General features: G+C 40.0%; 2 protein-coding genes across 3 annotated transcripts; one reads left to right on the top strand and one right to left on the bottom strand.

Annotated features, from left to right (window-relative positions):
• Positions 1-1,261: 1,261 nt before the first annotated feature.
• On the top strand, positions 1,262-7,225 carry angptl4 (angiopoietin-like 4). Its single transcript, XM_085929817.1, has 7 exons — positions 1,262-1,860; positions 2,676-2,786; positions 3,184-3,268; positions 4,879-4,992; positions 5,082-5,177; positions 5,297-5,578; positions 5,855-7,225. Exons 1-7 carry the CDS (start codon positions 1,375-1,377, stop codon positions 6,037-6,039), a joined length of 1,359 nt encoding a protein of 452 aa, XP_085785943.1. The 5' UTR covers positions 1,262-1,374; the 3' UTR covers positions 6,040-7,225.
• A 1,211-nt stretch (positions 7,226-8,436) lies between these two features.
• Positions 8,437-19,040, bottom strand: LOC147046479 (dipeptidyl peptidase 9-like). 2 transcript variants are annotated; one of them, XM_085929815.1, is made up of 21 exons: positions 18,805-19,040; positions 16,859-16,940; positions 16,041-16,279; positions 15,703-15,815; positions 14,935-15,108; positions 14,602-14,770; positions 14,164-14,274; positions 13,917-14,045; positions 13,767-13,828; positions 13,580-13,680; positions 12,809-12,986; positions 12,201-12,360; positions 12,030-12,109; positions 11,706-11,858; positions 11,485-11,620; positions 10,933-11,078; positions 10,700-10,846; positions 10,432-10,584; positions 9,662-9,804; positions 9,416-9,527; positions 8,437-9,337 (listed from the first exon to the last, which is right to left on the bottom strand). In XM_085929815.1, exons 2-21 carry the CDS (start codon positions 16,912-16,914, stop codon positions 9,245-9,247), a joined length of 2,655 nt encoding a protein of 884 aa, XP_085785941.1. In that variant the 5' UTR covers positions 16,915-16,940; positions 18,805-19,040; the 3' UTR covers positions 8,437-9,244. The 2 variants fall into 2 exon arrangements, with proteins under 2 accessions (XP_085785941.1, XP_085785940.1); XM_085929814.1 differs by having other exon boundaries at positions 14,602-14,773; positions 18,805-19,038.
• Positions 19,041-19,248: the final 208 nt, after the last annotated feature.

The raw sequence follows: 19,248 nt of genomic DNA, 5'->3' as shown, positions 1-19,248 counted from the left end.
TGTGAGCATAAAGTGTATTTATCACATTCCAGACACATAAGCAAGGGCCCTATAATTCCTCTGCTGCTCCGATTTTCCCCCGCAGGCACAGTCAGCAGTCAGCGGTTACCTTTCACCTACTTTGTCTGCTCAGTCTTTGTGCTGTGGTCCTGCATCACACAAAACTCCCAGCAGAGGTTGTGTAAAAAAAAAAGTGCGTGTAATGTGGCCCTAGCTTTTTTTGTGCTGTGAACTTTCCCCTAATTCTCACACTGGTTCAGCTTCCCAGCAGACTTTGTTTTAAACACATTAAAACTTAAAAGAAAGGGAATGTCATTCAAATATTCTCTCGAAGCAGCAAATTTTGTGTTTGTTTTTTTGGGTGTGAAACCCACTAATTGGAAAATGTTTTCCATTTCCATCATTGTTATCTTGATTTAAGTGGCAATCAATTGACGCAGATTTTTAAAAAATTCTCTTATTGGTTGATGACAATTGAATGTAATTTCTCTGGTGATAGAAGTTGAACAATTTGATTTTTTTTGTACGAGACTATAATGCAATGAAATTTTTCATCCCAGTGTACGACTCCCCAACCCTTGAACAACCTTTCTGTGTTGTTTGTTCTTGGTTGAGGCCTGTGAACAACTAACATTTTTTGTAACATTACGTAATGATTTTACTTTCCTTAAGAAATTTCAGTCCACTTGATCCAAAGTGTATTAGAAAGCAGAGCTAATCGGATGCAGCTATTAGTTTAGGGAATAGAAATTTACAGGGTGATTCCATAATTGTATTCCTCAAAATTGAATGATTCCATATTTAGTCTAAAAATGTAACTGTCCCTGACTACCACTTTTTTTTTAATTCCTGATTGTTAAAGGTAGAAAGTTGCCATTTGAAATTAGTTTTTTGTCATTTATATGATCTGCTGTTTTTTCTTCTTCTAATTGAAACACCTGAATGAACATCCTCTTAGAATGGACATGGCATAAGTGTTGCCAAGGATTGTACAACACTGAATTTGGTCTTCCTTGTATACTGTAAAAAAAAAAAAAAGCATATAGGACATATGAACTTTGAACTTCCCTGTAGATTTTGATACGGGTAAATCAATCCCACATTGTACAATGAACCTACAGGATATCTCTCACGAGACGATGGGTTCATACAATCATGATCCCCCTCCGCCTGGCTAACAGAGAGGTGGAGGAGGGACAGAAATCTGAGCGAGGGTGCGGCCCTCCTTCTCCTGAGGGAACCAATGACGAGCCGCTTGCAGCTTAGACACGAGGGCTGTGGAAGTATATAACATCTGAGCTTTGACTGTCCGGCCAGGAGCCACAGCTCGAACATCCAAAGCCAAAAGAGAGAAGAGACAGACACTTGGAGACAATGAAGACCACGCTAGCCACTCTGACTCTGTGCCTGGTGCTCATCATGGCCACGGGCTTTCCACTGGAGAAGAAAGGGAGCACGGAGAAGGAGAAACGTGTGTCGTTCGCAGCCTGGGACGATGTCAATGTCATTGCCCACGGCCTCCTGCAGCTGGGCCAGGGTCTCAAGGAGCATGTGGACAAAACCAAAGTCCAGATGAGGGACATCTTCACCAAGCTCAAGGTCTACAACCGCACCGTCGGCGAGCTGGGCAAGGAGAGCCAGAGGCTGAGGGCCGAGGGGGAGGCCCTGAAGGCTCGGGCCCGGGGGCTGGAGGACAGAGAGGGGCAGCTGCTCAATGTCACGGCCGAGCTGAGGGAGACCACGGACGAGATGCGGCAGGAGAGGGCGGCATTGAAGGACAGGTTGAGCCGGCTGGAGGAGAGTCTGGAAAATTCGGTACAGGGGGACATGAAGAATGGGACAGATGCACACAGCATCCAGGTAAGAAGACTTTTACCATTGAGAACTTTTCATAGACGGGACTCACAAGGTGCTTCACAAAATTCAATAAGGGAAAGCTACACAGTCCCTGTCGTGACACAGATAAAATTTGTGGAAAAATCTATGATATGACGTCACGTGCGCATAAAATACCCATTTGAGTGTTTAGTATTCTTCCAAACTCAGGACAGCTTGCCAAACAAATGAAGCGCACCTCCATTAGAACCAGGATGTCCTGCACGAAGGTGCGCTTGATTTGTTTACCTATTTGTCCAGGAATGATAAGAATACTATAAATTTTTTATTTTGTGAACACATTGCAATACTTGGCGGCTAATATTTACGAGTATTTTGTGTGCATGCTATATTCATCCATGGCTAGAATTGAATAACTTGTGGTTACAGATTATTAAATTGTGACCACAAAATATTTTGGGCACAAATGATCCATAATGTGGCTAGAAATATACGTGTGTAGAAGTGTAGAAGCGCTGGAGTGGGGGTTGGGTCTCCAGCGTCTCGCGATGTACGTGTTATACGTGTTGTACGTGCATGGAAACAAGGCAGTGTAGCCGACTGAAACTTTTCTAAGCAGTGTGTATTGGACACATCCGCACTCTCTATTACATAACCACCCGTGGGCCGGGTGGAGGGAAAATGGTACAGTTTCACTTTGTTGCAATGAACAAATGCCGGTGTCTGCAGATTAAGCCAATTTTACGCAAAGGTGCAATAAAAAAAATATAAAGGAAAAAGGCTTATTGATTATGATCAAATGCCAATTTTTGAATTAATGCATGTATTGTTTCTTTTAGATAATGCTGGAGGCTCAAAACAGACGCATCGACGATCTGATGGCACGAATGAAACTGCAGCAGGAGAAGCTCGACAAGCAGAACGTGCGCATTAGAACCCTGCAAAGTCAGGTGAGCACGTTGATGCCAGTTTAGCACTTTGCCTGCTAAATGTATCAATTTTTCCGACTACCCAAGCAACTTTCACACCATTAAAATTTATTGTATTATTATTGTATTGTTTTCACAAATAAAAACGTGATGATAAAAAAACTAATCTTCAAATTGATTAGTTAAATGGCAGCAAACTATTTCTGTCTAATTGAAGTTACTCAACTAATTTTAAAAGATTGTTGGCATCAAGATGCCACCAAATTGTGTACATAGACAGTAAATAAGTGAGTTTTCAAGGGCCCAAAAATAAATTGCACATTTGAAACTGTAATTACATTAAAAAAATTATATTATCACCTGGAAAGTAACAACACTGGGAGATCAAAATATCAAATGTGTGTTTTTTTCCTTCCAGATTCAACAGTCAAGGCAAAGGTCGTTCACCAACACCGAAGGCTTCATTCCAAGCGGCGGCGCAGAGCAACGCGACTCACCAGTCGGTAAGTAAAAGCCAAAAGGCGTCCGAAATCAGTTCTGACTCGCCGCCTTAAGTGGCACACAATCTGACGCCAAATGTGGCTGACCATCTGTTGAGTGAAGCCACCAAAGAAGCTTAAGTCACTCGCAATTACGATCAAGGAACAGAATCAATTTGAAAACACGCTCCTTTGCCCAGCTTGACTCCAACACTTGGCAGACCTAATTTGAGCGCCTTAATTAGGACAGGACAATAGAAGATTAAAAGAGGTTAAGCAAGTTTATTTTTGGAGCACCAGCAAACAAATACTACAACACGTTCAGTAATGACACTTGTGTATTTATTTTGTTCTCTTTTTATGTAATACAGTGCAGTGCAGTGCTATATTTCTTTGCTAAAAATCTCTCTGGCAAAATGTCAAGTGGGGGAAAGTTCTTCGGTCTCAAGAACAGTCATTCGGGGTCACGCACGGAAAGCGGATTATACTCCCGCTGATTATTGTATACAAGACTTCCCTGGAATACAATTTGTTCTTACGCCTGCCTGTACACATATCTGTGAACTTTGTACACATATCTTCAGTACATTATTGGCAACATCCCGCTTGCTATCATGTGCATCCCTGAACAACAAGCAACCTTTCACCCAGTTCTGTCAGGGAGTCAGACATCCCTCCTCCTCCTCCCCCATTCTCGCAAACAACACCCACCTCCTCCTCCTCCGGTGCTCTCATCTTAATGACTAAGAAGTATGCTAAAGTTCATAAGAACCCCCTGCCCTGAAGCGCCACACAGTCACAGCTCGCCAAGGGTTCATGCTTCTGGGGTAAAGGTCGATAAATGTAAATGAGGCCTGCACTTAAACAATAAACAAGAGGATAACCGAGACGATTGACATGTAATTGGATAGGCGCTTCGTATGTTGTGTCTGGTAACTTGAGACATGAAATCACATCAAGTACAAAACATGGAAATTAAGTAGGAATTAAACAATTAACATCAATTAATTTAAAAAATATAACAATTATTTTTATAAAAAGTTTTATAAGAAAAATAAATTGCATACCAATATAAGAGGTGAATGATACAAAGTTGTAAATTTCAATCAATGTATTGATTAGACACGTGACAGGCCTAAAAGACGCCTCACTACAAATACAACTGTAGGCCCATAACTCGCCGAGCATGCACAAAGCATGTGTCGGCCATGTACAAAGCATGCACCAGCCATGCACGCCTACGTCACCAACAGGCTGCTTCGCACGTGGAGAAGGCATTCCTGTGGGATGGGGGGGCGGGGGGAATTGCCTAGGATGGCGGTTCGAGGAATTTAAAGGAGAGTGGCAATTGACTTAGGGAAGCATGCTTGGGAACTGGGAGAAAGGTCATATTGATAGCCACGGGACAAGTTCTCACACAATCTCTGCAGTGGTTGTTACAGGGTCAAAGACCATGTCAGACATTGTGTTCTATTGCCAAGATAAGACAACTTGGAAGGATAGTTTTATTTGCCAACACTACTTTCAGTGACCTACTTATGAGTACAAAAAAAATATTATTATTTGATGTGTGTAAGAAGCATTTTGGAATTTAGTAAAAATTTATTGACCTGTTATTTTTCTCCCTCTTCCAGAGATGGCATCAGACTGCCATGAGCTGTTCCTGCGAGGGGAGACCACCAGCGGGGTCTATACCATCCAGCCAGAAAACATGGACCCCTTCCCAGTCTTCTGTGAGATGACAGCTGGTGAGTGGAGGGGGAACATTTATTGCGCTTAAGTTTCCAGTTGAAATTCTATGTTAGTCTTGAAAATGACACAATTTTTTTCTACCCAGATGGCGGATGGACTGTGGTCCAAAAGCGACAGGATGGTTCTGTGGATTTTGACCAGCTGTGGTCTGCCTATGAGAAAGGCTTTGGCAGCCTCAATGGTAAATTTGCACCTCGTCACATTTTCATTCCTGTGGTTCCTCAATCCTTAAAGTCTTAAAGCTGTGACGACCTTGGCTGCCATTCCACTGACCACCGTTTTTTTTGTTTGCTTTTTTAGGCGAGTTCTGGTTAGGATTGGAAAAGATCTACTCCATCGCCAAGAACGGCGGCTACATCCTGAAAATCAAGCTGTCCGACTGGGGGGATGACTTAGCGTCCATCCGCCTACCTTTCCAACTGGGTGGAGCGGAGAGCAAGTACTCGCTCCAGATCCAGGACGACACATTCAGTCCTCTAGAAAGCTCGCTGGGCTCCGACACCGCTTCCGGTCTGCCTTTCTCCACCCGCGACCATGACAACGACCAAAAAATGGACTCCAACTGCGCCAAGCATCTTTCCGGTGAGATTTTTGAAGGACACCTATGCTTGTTAATAGCAACAAAATGATATTTTTTTTTCATGCTGTTTATTGCCACTTCCAGTTAAAGTTTAAACATAAGATAAAGAAAATGACATTTGGTGTGTTTAGCTACCTCCACTAGCGTAATGCCAATGCAAAAGGCAATCGATGGGCTAAAAGACACTATCACTGATGCCAGTGCTGAACACAAACGGAGTAGCAACACGTGGACTTTCAGTTCTCATCTAACCTGCTTCCCCTTTTTTTCAATCGTAGGTGGCTGGTGGTTCAGTAGCTGTGGTCAGTCCAACCTCAATGGGCGATTCTTCCAGAGCCCGCCACCCAAACAGCGGCACCAGAGAAAGCAGGGAATCTTCTGGAAGACCTGGAGGGGGCGTTACTACCCTCTCAAATCCAGCATGATGATGATCGCCCCTGCTGTGATCGAGGGGAAATCTTAAAGCAAAAGACACATGGCAAGGTCAAGACAAAAGAGGGGGGAGAAAGATGTAGATTTGGGACTATTCTTTCTCTATTGTTAAACTTGGTTCATGTGGTGGAGGTTTTCACCCTCACTCCTCAGCCAAGGCCCTCAACATAGATGCGGGAAAAGAGGGCGCGTATTCCTTTCCCTGCATTCCCGAGTCACAGATGGGAAATCGGCAACAAGTGGGAAGGTTTTGACTACTGCGAGTCGCAGCACGTCCGCTGCACCGCCAACCCGACCAGAATTTCCCAACAAGTCAAAGCTCATCAGCAGTTGTTTGGAGGCTGAGAATCTGCAACGTTAATGCAAAGCCAGCTAAAAAAAAGCTGGTCTATAGTTTTTTTTCAGGCAAATTTAACCTATCTGGGCTTTTTAAGTACAATTTGCTTCCTTTTATTTTATTTTAGCTGTGTTACTGCAAAACATCCCAAGGATTGGAGGTATTTGTCTGATTTTCTGATTTCCAACTTCAGCTCTTTAATATATATATATATCAATAATGTACTGTACTGTTTACATCAAATTGAACCTTTTGGCTCAATCGTGGACACATTTGGCCAATGAAAACCCATGAAGATGAAAATGGGTTTTATTCTTGACTCTTGACAATTGCTGGGGTTGTTTATATTTTCCACCAGATTGCATCAGGCATTAGATCGCTATACAGATGATCAATTCCAGCAAGGAAATTTGTTTATTTTTTTAAGAGGCCAGTGATATGGACCAAGATGTGACTTTTTGATAACCAAAAAAGCACCCTCTTGCATGAACATGACGAAATAGAAGTATAGAAAACTATGATGTAAAGTTGAAATCACTGTACACTGACGCTTGATGATGTTTAAAGATGTTCTTCGCTTCCTTTATGAGCTTCACACAACGTCATTGAAAACCATTCCACCTACTCAATCACATAATGTATATTCTTCATTATTTTTAAGGGTGGAGATTTGCACAATTTTAAGTCATATTGACTTCTTTACCAATATTGTACCACAGTGTAACAAGGAATAATGTCATTTGTCTTATGTTACTTTTTCTTATTTAAATGCTGTCAAAAGAAAGATCTTATATTTGTAATTTATATTGTCTTGTTTAATCTGTGTTTTTTAAGAGACCTTTTTGGCCTTCAGTAGCCAATAAAATAGGGTTAAACCATTGCTGCCTTGTGTGTGTTATCTGAATATTTTCTTTTAAAACCAATTAACACTTCAAAAACAAAATTTCACAACTGGGACTGTTCGCCAATCAGTAAGGACGAATCACTTCAACTAACCTAACAATCATGGTCAGAGAGTAAATGTTAAATGTGATTTAAAAAGTCTACACTCTACACACATTTGTTCAAATGCCATTTTTTATATTATAAGATTAGACCAAGATACATTTTAATATTAATAATTTTAATAGATAACCCATCCATTTTAATTAATTGAATATAATTAACATTAGCGTGTCTTGTACAACTAAGATAGATAGATAGATAGATAGATAGATAGATAGATAGATAGATAGATAGATAGTACTGACAAATTTATTTAAGTACAGCAGAACAAAGTGTTTGTACTTAGCTCCTTTCGCCAATTACAACTAATTAACCTTGAAGTAAGCAACTTCTTAACTGTGTCTACTTGAATTTTCTTGATCTTGATCACCTCTACATCAAGTTTACGGTTAACATGCTTGGAGAGGGATCAACCTCTGCAACAGCTGATCTGAAGGCTCTCAGTTAACCTGGCAGGACACTTGGCACACCAGCGTCAAGTCCAGGCAGTCACGTGCCACATTTAATCGGACCTGGCCAGAGAAACTGAAGAGCACCGTGCTTACCTGAGCTGGTTAGCGATCAATGGATTTTGCTGCTCATATTCCATAAACACAATGTTACTGGGTTTAGACTAATAAGGGCGGATAGAACGTTTTTGACTTGAACTCCCCTTTAAAAGTTATACATAACTGCAAACTTGCACCTAAAAAAATAAATAAAATAAAACATTCAATAAATAAATTCATTTTAAATTTGATTGAATTTTATGTTTTAAATTGATATTTTATTTGTTATTGATCATCATAATTTCACTCCTTTGATCATAAAAGTGTCTCATCGTAAGAGTAGCACGCAGTTTACAGATGAGAGCAGCAGATTGCCTGCATTTGTATGCTTTTGTATTTGTAAGATCAACAGGTTGCCATGGCAACTGTCCTCTCCACAAGATAACAAACATCTGCGATGTGAATCGAGTGCTGAAAAGCCATTTTCTGAACAGGTGTTCACCGAGGTAGACAAGGTCATGAGTAAATACAATCTATTAAGTGGCATAGTTCAATAGTACACATATTTTAGACAACAGATTGTGATTGAAGCTTGTGATTGATTCATCCATTTATTTATTGTCATGTACAAATTGTATTCTGGTGGTACAAAGCTGTTTGTAAGCCTCCAGTGCTCAACCTTCTGCCGGCTGTATTGCAGTAAAAAAAAAAAAAAAAAAAAAAGCAAATACCGAATGATCAAAGTCAAAAGAAACTTTGGCCAATATAAATTATGTGTTGAGAAGGCAAGCAGATATCTTGAACGATGTAATGTAAGGGGACAAAAAACAGCAATGAGTTGGCCTCTGTCAGATTTCATTTAAAATAATAATAAAAATTCATAAAAATATTTTATTTTAAACACGCTTAAAACAAGTGGACATGGGAAGAGACTTTCTTCCGATTCTTGTTACATACACCGACTCACATTAGGTATGGAGATTTCTGCTCGTCTGCAATAAACTGTATTTAACACATATATTATGTACTGTATAAGGTGTGCAACTATGTATGTAGATTTCCATTTTAATATCCGTGAACTGCTCTTTCCTACTACTGACACAAGTGGGTAAAAGACACAATTTCAAAGCGGGCAGGGTGGCAAAGATGAGGAGGAAGAAGAAGAAGAGAGTGAATATGATCACTCTGTGTGACACAGTCTGCACATACAATTCCAAATGTCCTTGTTCACCAAATCGCTGCATTGGTGAACGACAGCATACACTGCACACGAAAGAGAAAAAAAGGTGAAACAGCAACAGACAAATGAGGGGTCACGGGATTTAAGTTTGTGATCTGAGAAGGCGGACAGCAAGTGTCCAGTCGGGCACTGAGCTGAAGAGAGGAGGAGGACATTTTGTATCATCTCAGAGGTATTGTTGTAGAAAGTGCAACAGCATTATCTCATAGTGTTCTCCAGACTCTGGGCAACGGATACTGTGTCGCTCGTTTGGGTAGACCTGCAATGCAGACAGGTACAAATAAGATATCATTCACGATTGTTCTATTGTCAATGTCTTAGTGTGTGTAATAGTTACCTGAAGTTGATAGGGCTTCCCAGCACGAATGATCTGTGACACCAAGAAATTGGTGTGGAAAAAGTGCACATTCTCATCTAGAAATCCGTGTAGAATCAGCAAACGGTTGGGCCTGGAATGACAGTAACGGTCAATAATGCTCAATTCGTATACACTATGTAAGTAAGATTTACAGTCACGTCAATCTTTGACATGCTGATTTAAAAAAGGACAGACATGAAGCGCTACAGAAACAATTAAACTGACTCGCTGGGCAGCTTGTCCACGTGCAGAGCCACAGAGCCTTCCTCGTAGCCCTGCTGGTTGTTTTCGGGCACGTCCATGTAGCGTTCCGTGTAGCCCGTGTCATACGCCATCCATACAGTCACCGGGGCACCTGCAATGGCCAGCTGACAGAGGCACCAAGCGGTACAAGAAATCAAATCAAATCAAGCAAAATGACTTTCTTATATAGCATAATGGTATGGGACAGCATGATTGTACATTTGGTGGTGCTCAGCTTCACAAACTCCTTGGCGTCTTCATTGGACTTTCCTGTGTTTCGATGCCTTGTCAAACACTGACACCATGTGGGCAGAAATTGAAACTACAACTATTCTAACATTCACTAATCAAAAAACTGGATATTGAGGGTGAAAGTTCAGAATGAACTTAATATTTACTCAAATCTTTAGAGTTCATTTGACCTGTTTCAAACTTTTGAAAGCACATCTTCAACTGTTCAATGTTTCAGAACGTTTTGCACAACTTCACCACAAAAAGCTGAATGGCAAAATTTATAACGGGTTTGGACATCCACATCTATGTGACTTTCAAAAGTAAATGACTTCTTGAAAAAAATCTTGAAAAGAGACGTTTTAGAGGCATCCTTCTCTTCAAAGTTACAACTTTAATCTTGTTTAATCTAATACTACTGTACTTGACACCCAACATGCAGACAAGCTGTGGTCTGCATTAAATTTTGTTGTTTTGTCTAGACAAAACAGCATCAGCACAAAATATTTAGGCCTTCTAACCTTGAATACGTTAGGTCGCTGGATGAGGCCCATGAGAGACAGGAAGCCGCCATAAGACCAACCATGGATGGCCACACGGCTGAGGTCTACAAAGTTAAACTTCTCGGCCACATACTGCAGGCCCTCCACCTGGTCTTCGATTTCCACTTGTCCCTGAGGAAAACAATTCATTGTGCTCCTTAAATTGGCATTAATGGCCACGAAGCTTACATTGGCAGTCCTAAAAAGTCGTAAAAAAAAAAAAAAAGTAACTTTAAATTTACGTTACCATTTTGTTTTTAAGAGCGCCTTCAAATTCAAGGCCCCTCTGACATGACCCCCTTCCATCAATGACAACTACAGCATAGCCCAATGAGGCCAGCGTGTTCAGGCGGAGGTACTTCATCCCCTTGAAGGAGTTGTTGACCAACTGCATCTGAGAAAACAAACACAACACAGCAGATCTACAGTAAGTGAGTGCGTGACGGCATGGCCCAACAAAGAACGCTTCTAGACACAAACCTGTGGGCCCCCATACACAAAGAGCACAGTCGGATGCTTCCTGCCGGGCTGCAGGTTGTGAGGCTTGTAAACCATGCCGTAAAGCCGGAAGCCAGACTTACTGGGAAAGTCAAAAATCTCAGGCGGGTTGTAATCTCCTGGGCAACCTGACAGACACACAAATGCACCGTCAAATGTCTGTTTCTGTAGTTGCGCCAGTGAATTACACAAACATCAACTTTGACACAAAGCACTCAATATGGTCCAAATTGTTTGCTGGGCGCTTATGAGACTAAAAATAGCTTTTCATAGTCCTTGATATAATCAACTACACTTTGCCCCAGTTGTAGTGATTGCTTTGAAATTTAAGTGACGAACTAGTACGCGACCTTCACACTTAACCAGACAGCTACTGAAGAAAATGTGTGAATATTTGAGTCTTGTCTATTGAGCGTACCACCAAACTGCAACCATGAAATATTCACATATTTATTGGATATTAAATCATAAAAGAAGTGGAAAAGTTCAAGTTTCTGAAACAGGGTGACTAAGTTGAAAGAAGCCATTATTTACCTGGCGACTCCATCATGCTGGCCCAGACTTCAGGTGTGGTGTGAAAGGAATCACCTTCTGGGCTGGTCAATTTGTAGACATGAACACAGGGAGGTGTACTCACATTACTGTAGTGGCTGACAAAAAAGTCAAAGTTCTGCCAAACGAGAGAGGAGATACAGCGGAGGAAGTCAGATAGGCAGCAACAAAGAACTCGGTTAATAATAACAATAATATCTCACTTGACTAACGGAGCAGCTATGAGAAAAGCCAGGCTTGGTTAGTCTGACCACATCCCCTGGTGAGTCATAGCTGACCACATACAGGTGATGCTCCAGTGGAGTGTCTCTGGTGCCTTGGAAATACACCAATTTTGTAATCTCATTTACCCAGATCTAATAAAGAGGGAAAACGTGGTAAACTCGAGTCAAACTCCAAATTAAAATGAAAAGAAAATTGCAGCCATAGTGGATTCTTTTTAGGAGAAAGTTGGATGGGTTCAGTCAATCAAACATGTGAAATTGTATTTGTATGTATCATACCAGGATGTATGTAGATTATTTTACCTTTGACCCATGCCGGGCAAGCACTTCCCATTCTCCGCAGGTCAACGCAACTTCCTCCTTGATCGCACATTTAAATTGTCCTAGTCATTAAAAACAAACAGACAAAAAAAAACCTTTTCAATAAAAGTTCCCGGCTTAACAATGAGCAAACACAGAAGCACTCATCCTCACCTTCTATGTGCTGGTAATCCTCTGTCCATTTGGAGCAACTAGGTTGTAACAGGGATGTGATTTTATACAGATGACTGAAACCCGTTTTAGTCTCATTAATCCAAATGAAACTAAACTCTTCATCTGACGTTTGAATTAATGAATAAAATGTATCATGGACCTGAAAAAAGAAAAAAAAAAATACACAAATGGTTCATTTACAGACATGGTAACATTTCAATAACAATCAAATATAATAAAAAAAAAAAAAAAAATAAAAGAGTCAAAGGGACACTTTAGCACTTTAACAGACATTTCTGAAAAAACTCACAATGCTACTATTAGGTCTAAAATGATGAATTCAATCAAATTAATCAAATAGTCACAGATATTAGTGTAAAAAGTTAAATTTGGGACCCCTAGTGAACAACAACAATACTTTCATCTCACGTGCACATTTTGTAGTTCATCACTGAATAAATTGTTATGCCAATTACTTGACTAATTGGTGGGATAACTGTTAGATAATTGATTCTAAAAATATTCATCTCTTTGCTTGTGCTACTTTTGTTCCGTATCTAAAGAAAAGCCTCACACAGAAGGTAAATATAAATACATAAAGGACGTACATTAATCCAGATGTCGGTGGTCTCTTCATAGACTATATATGGTTGTGCGTTAGCAGGGACTCCTTCCAGACTGGCCTGCCTCTGAGCTGGATCATCTGAAACCGGGATGAAGAGAGATGGAGGGAGCAGGACAAGCTGCAGTTTTCTCTGACTGCGGTCCAGCAAAACTGCCCAGCCACTAGGAGGAAGGAGGATATATCGTTAGGACTTCATTATAATCAAAATTATTTATAGCGTCATTATTTTCCCAAATGTAGAGAAAGAAAATCAACTTCATTTATTTCAGTTGTTTACTTAAAGAAGTGCAAGAATGTTGCTAAACACAAAACATATATATTTTGCAGAAGGACCATTCCTGGCTGATTTCTATTAAATTACTTTGATTACTTGTTATGTAACACTATCATTCCTTAAGATTAAGGGGTTTTGTTAGTTGCAAGCTATCATCACCAGTCATACAAAATTGTGACTCTATATAGTTTCACTTTTTGAAATCAATTACCAAAATAATTCGTTTTCCATGATTATCTAATCACCACGACCAAAATCAAAATATAGCAATACCTAAAAACTACATTTAATATGATTGGAAAAATGTAATAAAAATGGTTCGTAAATTTATTTTTGCAATTAACAGTTCTGAAGCTTGAAAATATTTAGTTTAAAAGTTAATACAACCGAACTGTACTTAGGTAGTGATTCTTTCACATACCACAAAAGGAAACCAGCGTACCACACTGAATCTCTTGATATAACAGAATCAACACCTACTATTTGCCGTCACTTGTCCATCCTACCCTGGCGATGTATTCTGTCCCTGGAAATAAGGAGGTGAAGGGGACGGCCAGCTCTTTATCTTGCATGCTCACAATCTGCAGATCCAAACAGATATACATTATTAGAAGTGCGTGGTGATGACATTGAAGAGAAGAGAATAACAAGTCACTCTCTGACTCACTCTGCCTTGACGGTCTGTCTTGATCTCTGCAAGTTTGAGTGTGGCCTGGGGATTTTTGCTACCTAAAAATCCCAAAATAAAAGATCAATTAAGTAACACTAAATACAGTTTGGTGTTGTACTCCATAGTTGTGTATATGACTGCAAGAACCTGTGCGGGGGTATCTGTATGCATCTGCTTTGCGCTCTTCCAGTGCTGGAGATGGCACATGAATAATTTCTACCTCCGTCTCGTCTACCTCCTCATACAGTAAATACACTGTTTTCACTCCGCTCGAATCTAGCAGGAAAAACAAAAAATCACATTGGACGTGTGCGACTTTTAAAGATAACATAAAAAAATACAAAAGATTAGCAACAAAAGACAAATGTTGCTGTCTGAACTTGAATGTGCTGACCTTCCTCTGCTGAGGGATTCCACCAGTAGCCAGTAAAACGATCAAACTCTTCTTGGATGACAAATGTTGCTACACCAGCTGACTTGGGGTCTTCTTTGACGTTATCCACACCTGGAGTTAGGGAAAGGGTAAATTAAGATGAGGATGATTGACACCTAAACAAGACCCTACATAAACACAAGATGATCAGAAGAGAACTGACCAAGACTTGCGTGCCCAAACTAAGAAAATTAGATTTAAGTGAGTGAAATTTGAATCAAGAGTGGGAATAAAAGTAAACACCCAAGAAAACCTTGGTTTCACCGGATCATAATTTGGATTCTTTCAAACGCGTGTGAAAATGTGTTCCGGTAACCATGACGAAAATGCTAGAGTGTCAAAACCCGTCCACTCGCAAATAGAGTCATGCTGTAAACAAAAATAAATGTCATTGTCCACCTTTGTGACAGTAGGTGAGTCTCTTTTCCTCTCCAGTCTTAATGTTAGCTATCCACAGGTCATTATTGTTAATGAACGCTATGAAGTCGGGGTTTCCCGGGCAGATCTTTGGATCCATCCGGGTGCCTGAGCACTGGGTCTTGATCTCCACGGGCTTTACAGGTGCGGACTGCTAAAACCAGAAGACAGGAAAAGAAGTGGGATATTTGAACGTGGAGATAAAGAAACGACAAAAATGAGTTTAGCCTGATTTGAAATGAACACCATTTCTGAATATCTTACAGGATAAATGAGATATTAAGGAAGATGTCAAACTGAATAACATCTACTCACAATGAGGCCATTGTTGCCTCCGTCGCGACAGTAAAACAGACTATTGCTAGCCTGGAAGAGGAACAGGCCCGTCTGTGTGTGGTAGTCATAAGAGGTGATTCCAAATGCGCCGAGGCGTTTACGCTCCCTCAGCAGTTCTTCTTCTCGTGAGTAGGCTCCTTGGTGTGGCGTCGCCTTCAAGCAACAGCATATGCTCAATTAATATCAACACAAAGACAGATTCCAAGTTGATATAAAATGCTCATGTTCAAATGCCAGTTTTTTGTGATTAAAAAAATGAGACAACTGGAGTTGTCACCATTGGATTTTTTTTCACAATCGATTACAGTATTCTATCGATTAATCAATAGAATCGATTAAGTAGATATCATTTTTCATTCAACTGTAGCACAAAACCATTTCTTCCGATTACTGTTTATCCACCAATTATTGTTGCTTATGTGAGGAGGGATTGATGCTGTACTCAACAACCTCTTTGACACTGGTTCAACGGATTCAGTCCTTGTTTTCCAAAGTAAAAGCAAATGTTTGCAAACTCCCCTGCGCACCATTTGTAACCTAGGGACTGTCGTAAACTTATAAACATGCATTTACAGTTCAACATTGACACACAAGTAGATACAAACATTATGCAGATTATAGTGGTGCCTTGAGATACAAGTGAGCCGACTTAAGAGTCTGTGAGTGGCCATAGAACGAATTATACTCATAATCAATATATCAGAATTGCTACCAATGCTAAACAAACCAAGTTTAGTAGGAACTCACCTGGAAATGATCAAGCATTTGCTTCCACGACAAGACTAAGAGCGCCTCTTTGCGGATCTTCTTTGGGATTTCTGAGTAGAGCAAAGAGTTCTCTCTGCTTCCGTAAGGCATTCCTGATAAAATACACAGAAAAAGACACTAAGGCTCTTTCAACTCAAAACAGAGACAAGGGGAATTTTAATGATGTGATTGTTTTCGTGTCATGAGTTCATATTTGTGCTGCACAGGGAGAGAGAAGAGCATGACTTGGGGTCAATAGGTTTAAAAAATAAAAATAAAAAAACAGCACAAGGGAGCAATTGAAAGAAAGCACAACTTAAAAACGGCATGAAACCAACCGAGGTAATATAACCGGTGGGAATGGGGAGCGTTTTCATCCTTCTTCTGCACAAACTGGAAGTCATGTGGAGCCTTGTTGGCGATCATGCCCGAGTACTTCCTGCTACAATGGATGATGTCACGGAGTCCTTCCCACGTGTGTTTCTCCACAAAGAACTGAGAGGGCACGTCCTCCATCTCCACCACCTCTGTGCTGTCCGATAGGCCGTCCACAGCCGTCATCTTAACTGTAACACAGCTGAACGTTCAACATGACACATTCAGGATTAGTGAGGCCCAAACTAATTTGAACTCACTTAATCTTTGTAATCAATCTCCTCCATATTTTGGTCCAAGGTGAAACTATCACCACCGTGAAATCTCTCGTCATTATTCTTTGCATTTGCATTGAGTAGTCAATAAAATAGATATGTAATTACTTGCATATGGAGCAGCCAGACCCTTTTCATATATAATAGGTTCTATTTATTATTTACAATTTACATTATATTTTGTTTGACTCCTGGGAAATATTTACTAGGGATGGGCGAGTACAGATACCAAGTGTTAGTATCAGGCCAATGGCGGCCTGATTTCAAGGTATTGAGTACTCGCAAAAGCAGCCGATAGCAGTCACTAATACTAGTCACTGGCACACCCTTGTGGCTTTACTACTATTCAGAAGTAAATGTCATGCATGTCTGACAAAGTGCTTTTCTAAATGATATACATTGTTAAACACCCAAAATTTTGAGTGCTTGTCTTTGGAGGTTCCACTGTAACTACATCAATTAGACCAACTATGTTCATCGGCATGAGTAAAAATGAGACACTATACCTTTTCCAGATACCCTCTTTAGTCTCGCAAATCTTGACCTTCTTGACTCTATGCATTCACCAGTCAACGCGCCTCCCGAAGCCTGCAAAATGTGAGCAGCAGGTACAGCTGTGTAATTCCTCAAATAGTATTCACAATCACACAATTGTCTGCTTTTTTTTTTTCCAAGTAGATAAGTCAAGCTTTTAAAAATAGCGTGTTTTTCCCCTGTTTGTTTTCTGCTACATCAGTCCAAAGAACATGCCTCGAACAAAAATGAAAGGCACAAAGTAAAGCCTTCACCAAGATTTTCTGCATCACAGTGGATCAGAAACAGTAAATATTGAGACTAAAAGTCATTTTCAAATAAGGTTATGAGACTAGAGTATTTGTCTTCAGCTTTGCTAGAAGCAAAGTACACTGTCAAGGCAATTCTCTGCATTCCTTTCTTCATAATCTGAGTTGGCAAAGGAATGGAATTAGTGAGAAAAACTGTAGAAAAAAATGTACTGAATACTCTGGAAAAGTGCATTAGCAAGTGTTAGCAAGGTGGTTCTCAAAATGTGAGACACAAAAGAATCACTTAATGAAATGTGCAAACTGTACATAATAAAATAAAAATAATTACATAATTGTTTAACCCAGGATGAAATATTTATATTGTTGTATTTAATACAATACATGTGTAGTTAATGCTTTAACTGTCAGTTTCAAACATTTACTTAGATGTGTTTTGCATAACTTGCACATGCAATGTATAGTTATTTACAGATATTTTCTAATATATGTTCAAATTGTATGTTTTGTTAAAGTATATTATTTTTATAACATAAATATGCCCGCTATCACATCACATGCTATCACTATTACATGCCCGCAGTTCAAAAAGATTCATTATGCAACATGCCATGATAGGTAAGTGATAGAAAGAATTACAGTGTCCTGTAGCCACTAGTTAATGCTGTAAACCAAAACGTGCAGCTCAGCCTCTGTCTAACAAAGGTCATGGCTGAGAATATGCTTTTGGGGCTATGTCAAACTAATTTCACATTCAGGTACTGTTTCATATCAAAAATGTTCTTAATTGTTTTCAACATCTTTAAAGGTGGGTAGGAAAATAAGGGTGCCAGGGTCACACTAGTCGAGATCCGTTGGTTGAAAGCCCGCTTTAAGAACAAAAAGTTTACCCTGTTTGTTTACCTATGTTTGTTGGATATTATGAAGATTATTAAAAGTCACTGTGCTGGGTTATGACAGTCTCTTCAATTGTGACGGGGTAATTTCAATATGTGCTATACCCAACATCAAATAACTCAAATTCTTTAATAAAACCGGTGAACAACCAAATGTTCACACCCAATGTCTATAAAAGGACCAAACGAATGAATGTACACCTGTACTATTACTTCACAACTTCTGATCAAATCACTTTCTACAATGTGTCATAGAATATTATGGTTAATATGAATGACAATAAACATGAACATCAAACGACAATCATCATTATTATAAACGCACGATTTTTTTTTCTTTACGTAGAACTAAATATTTGTGGTCAAATTGTCAAACCACTACTGGCGGTCCTAAATTGCAGCAATAATGCTAATTTGAGGAAGCTGTGGAGCAAATATCTTTGTTCTCTGGTTTTATTTACTGACACATCGGGAGAACACCGGTTAATTCAGATCCCGGTGTTGAACATTAGGCACTGGAAACAATCAGATTAATCTGGCAACGGGTGGTAAAACTGCAATTTGGTTTTAAAACGGAGTAGAGAATGAATCTCTGTTTCTTTTCCTTTGACATCGCCGTTCTCTTCTGTTATTTGCGCTACGAAGCTATCTTGCTAACGATCGCTTTAGCCCCAAGCTAGATGGCCGATTGCTAAAGCTAGCGGGTTCGGGTTTGCATTAAAATAAAACGTACACCGTCTGTTATGAAACAAACCATAAAATGTAATTACTTACCAAACCACCTACTGTTTGTTATGCAGAGTAGGAGGCTTTCCTAGCTTGTTGTCAATATTTTAAACCAGCTAAAGGTTGTGGCCATTGCCCAAAGTGGCCACACAAAATTGGAGCTTGCTTTCGGAGTGGAAATGGGGCGGAACCATGGGTGGGAATGGCACTGTACACACCCGGGACACTTTCAAGATAGACACTTTGCCACTCCCGACGGGTCATCATCGTCGGCGTTACTAATCCCACCCGTGACTCTTCATTCAATAGCTTCGCCGTGGCGCTACACCGTTTAGGACGTCAATTGAACAAATGTTCAGCGGCATTTAAAAAAAATGTTAAGTCTAACAGCAAAATTGGGAGTTTACCACTTGGGAGTTTACCACTCAGTCCGATGAACTGATTATTTAAAATGTGAGATAGCATGCAGCTGAATGACACCACAGTGCTTCA

The sequence above is a fragment of the Syngnathus leptorhynchus genome, chromosome 14, assembly GCF_054491065.1.
Source record: "Syngnathus leptorhynchus isolate UIUO chromosome 14, UIUO_Slep, whole genome shotgun sequence".
NCBI lineage: Eukaryota > Metazoa > Chordata > Actinopteri > Syngnathiformes > Syngnathidae > Syngnathus > Syngnathus leptorhynchus.
The sequence above is the reverse complement of the archived record's forward strand: the minus strand, read 5'-3'. Positions and strand labels throughout refer to the sequence as shown.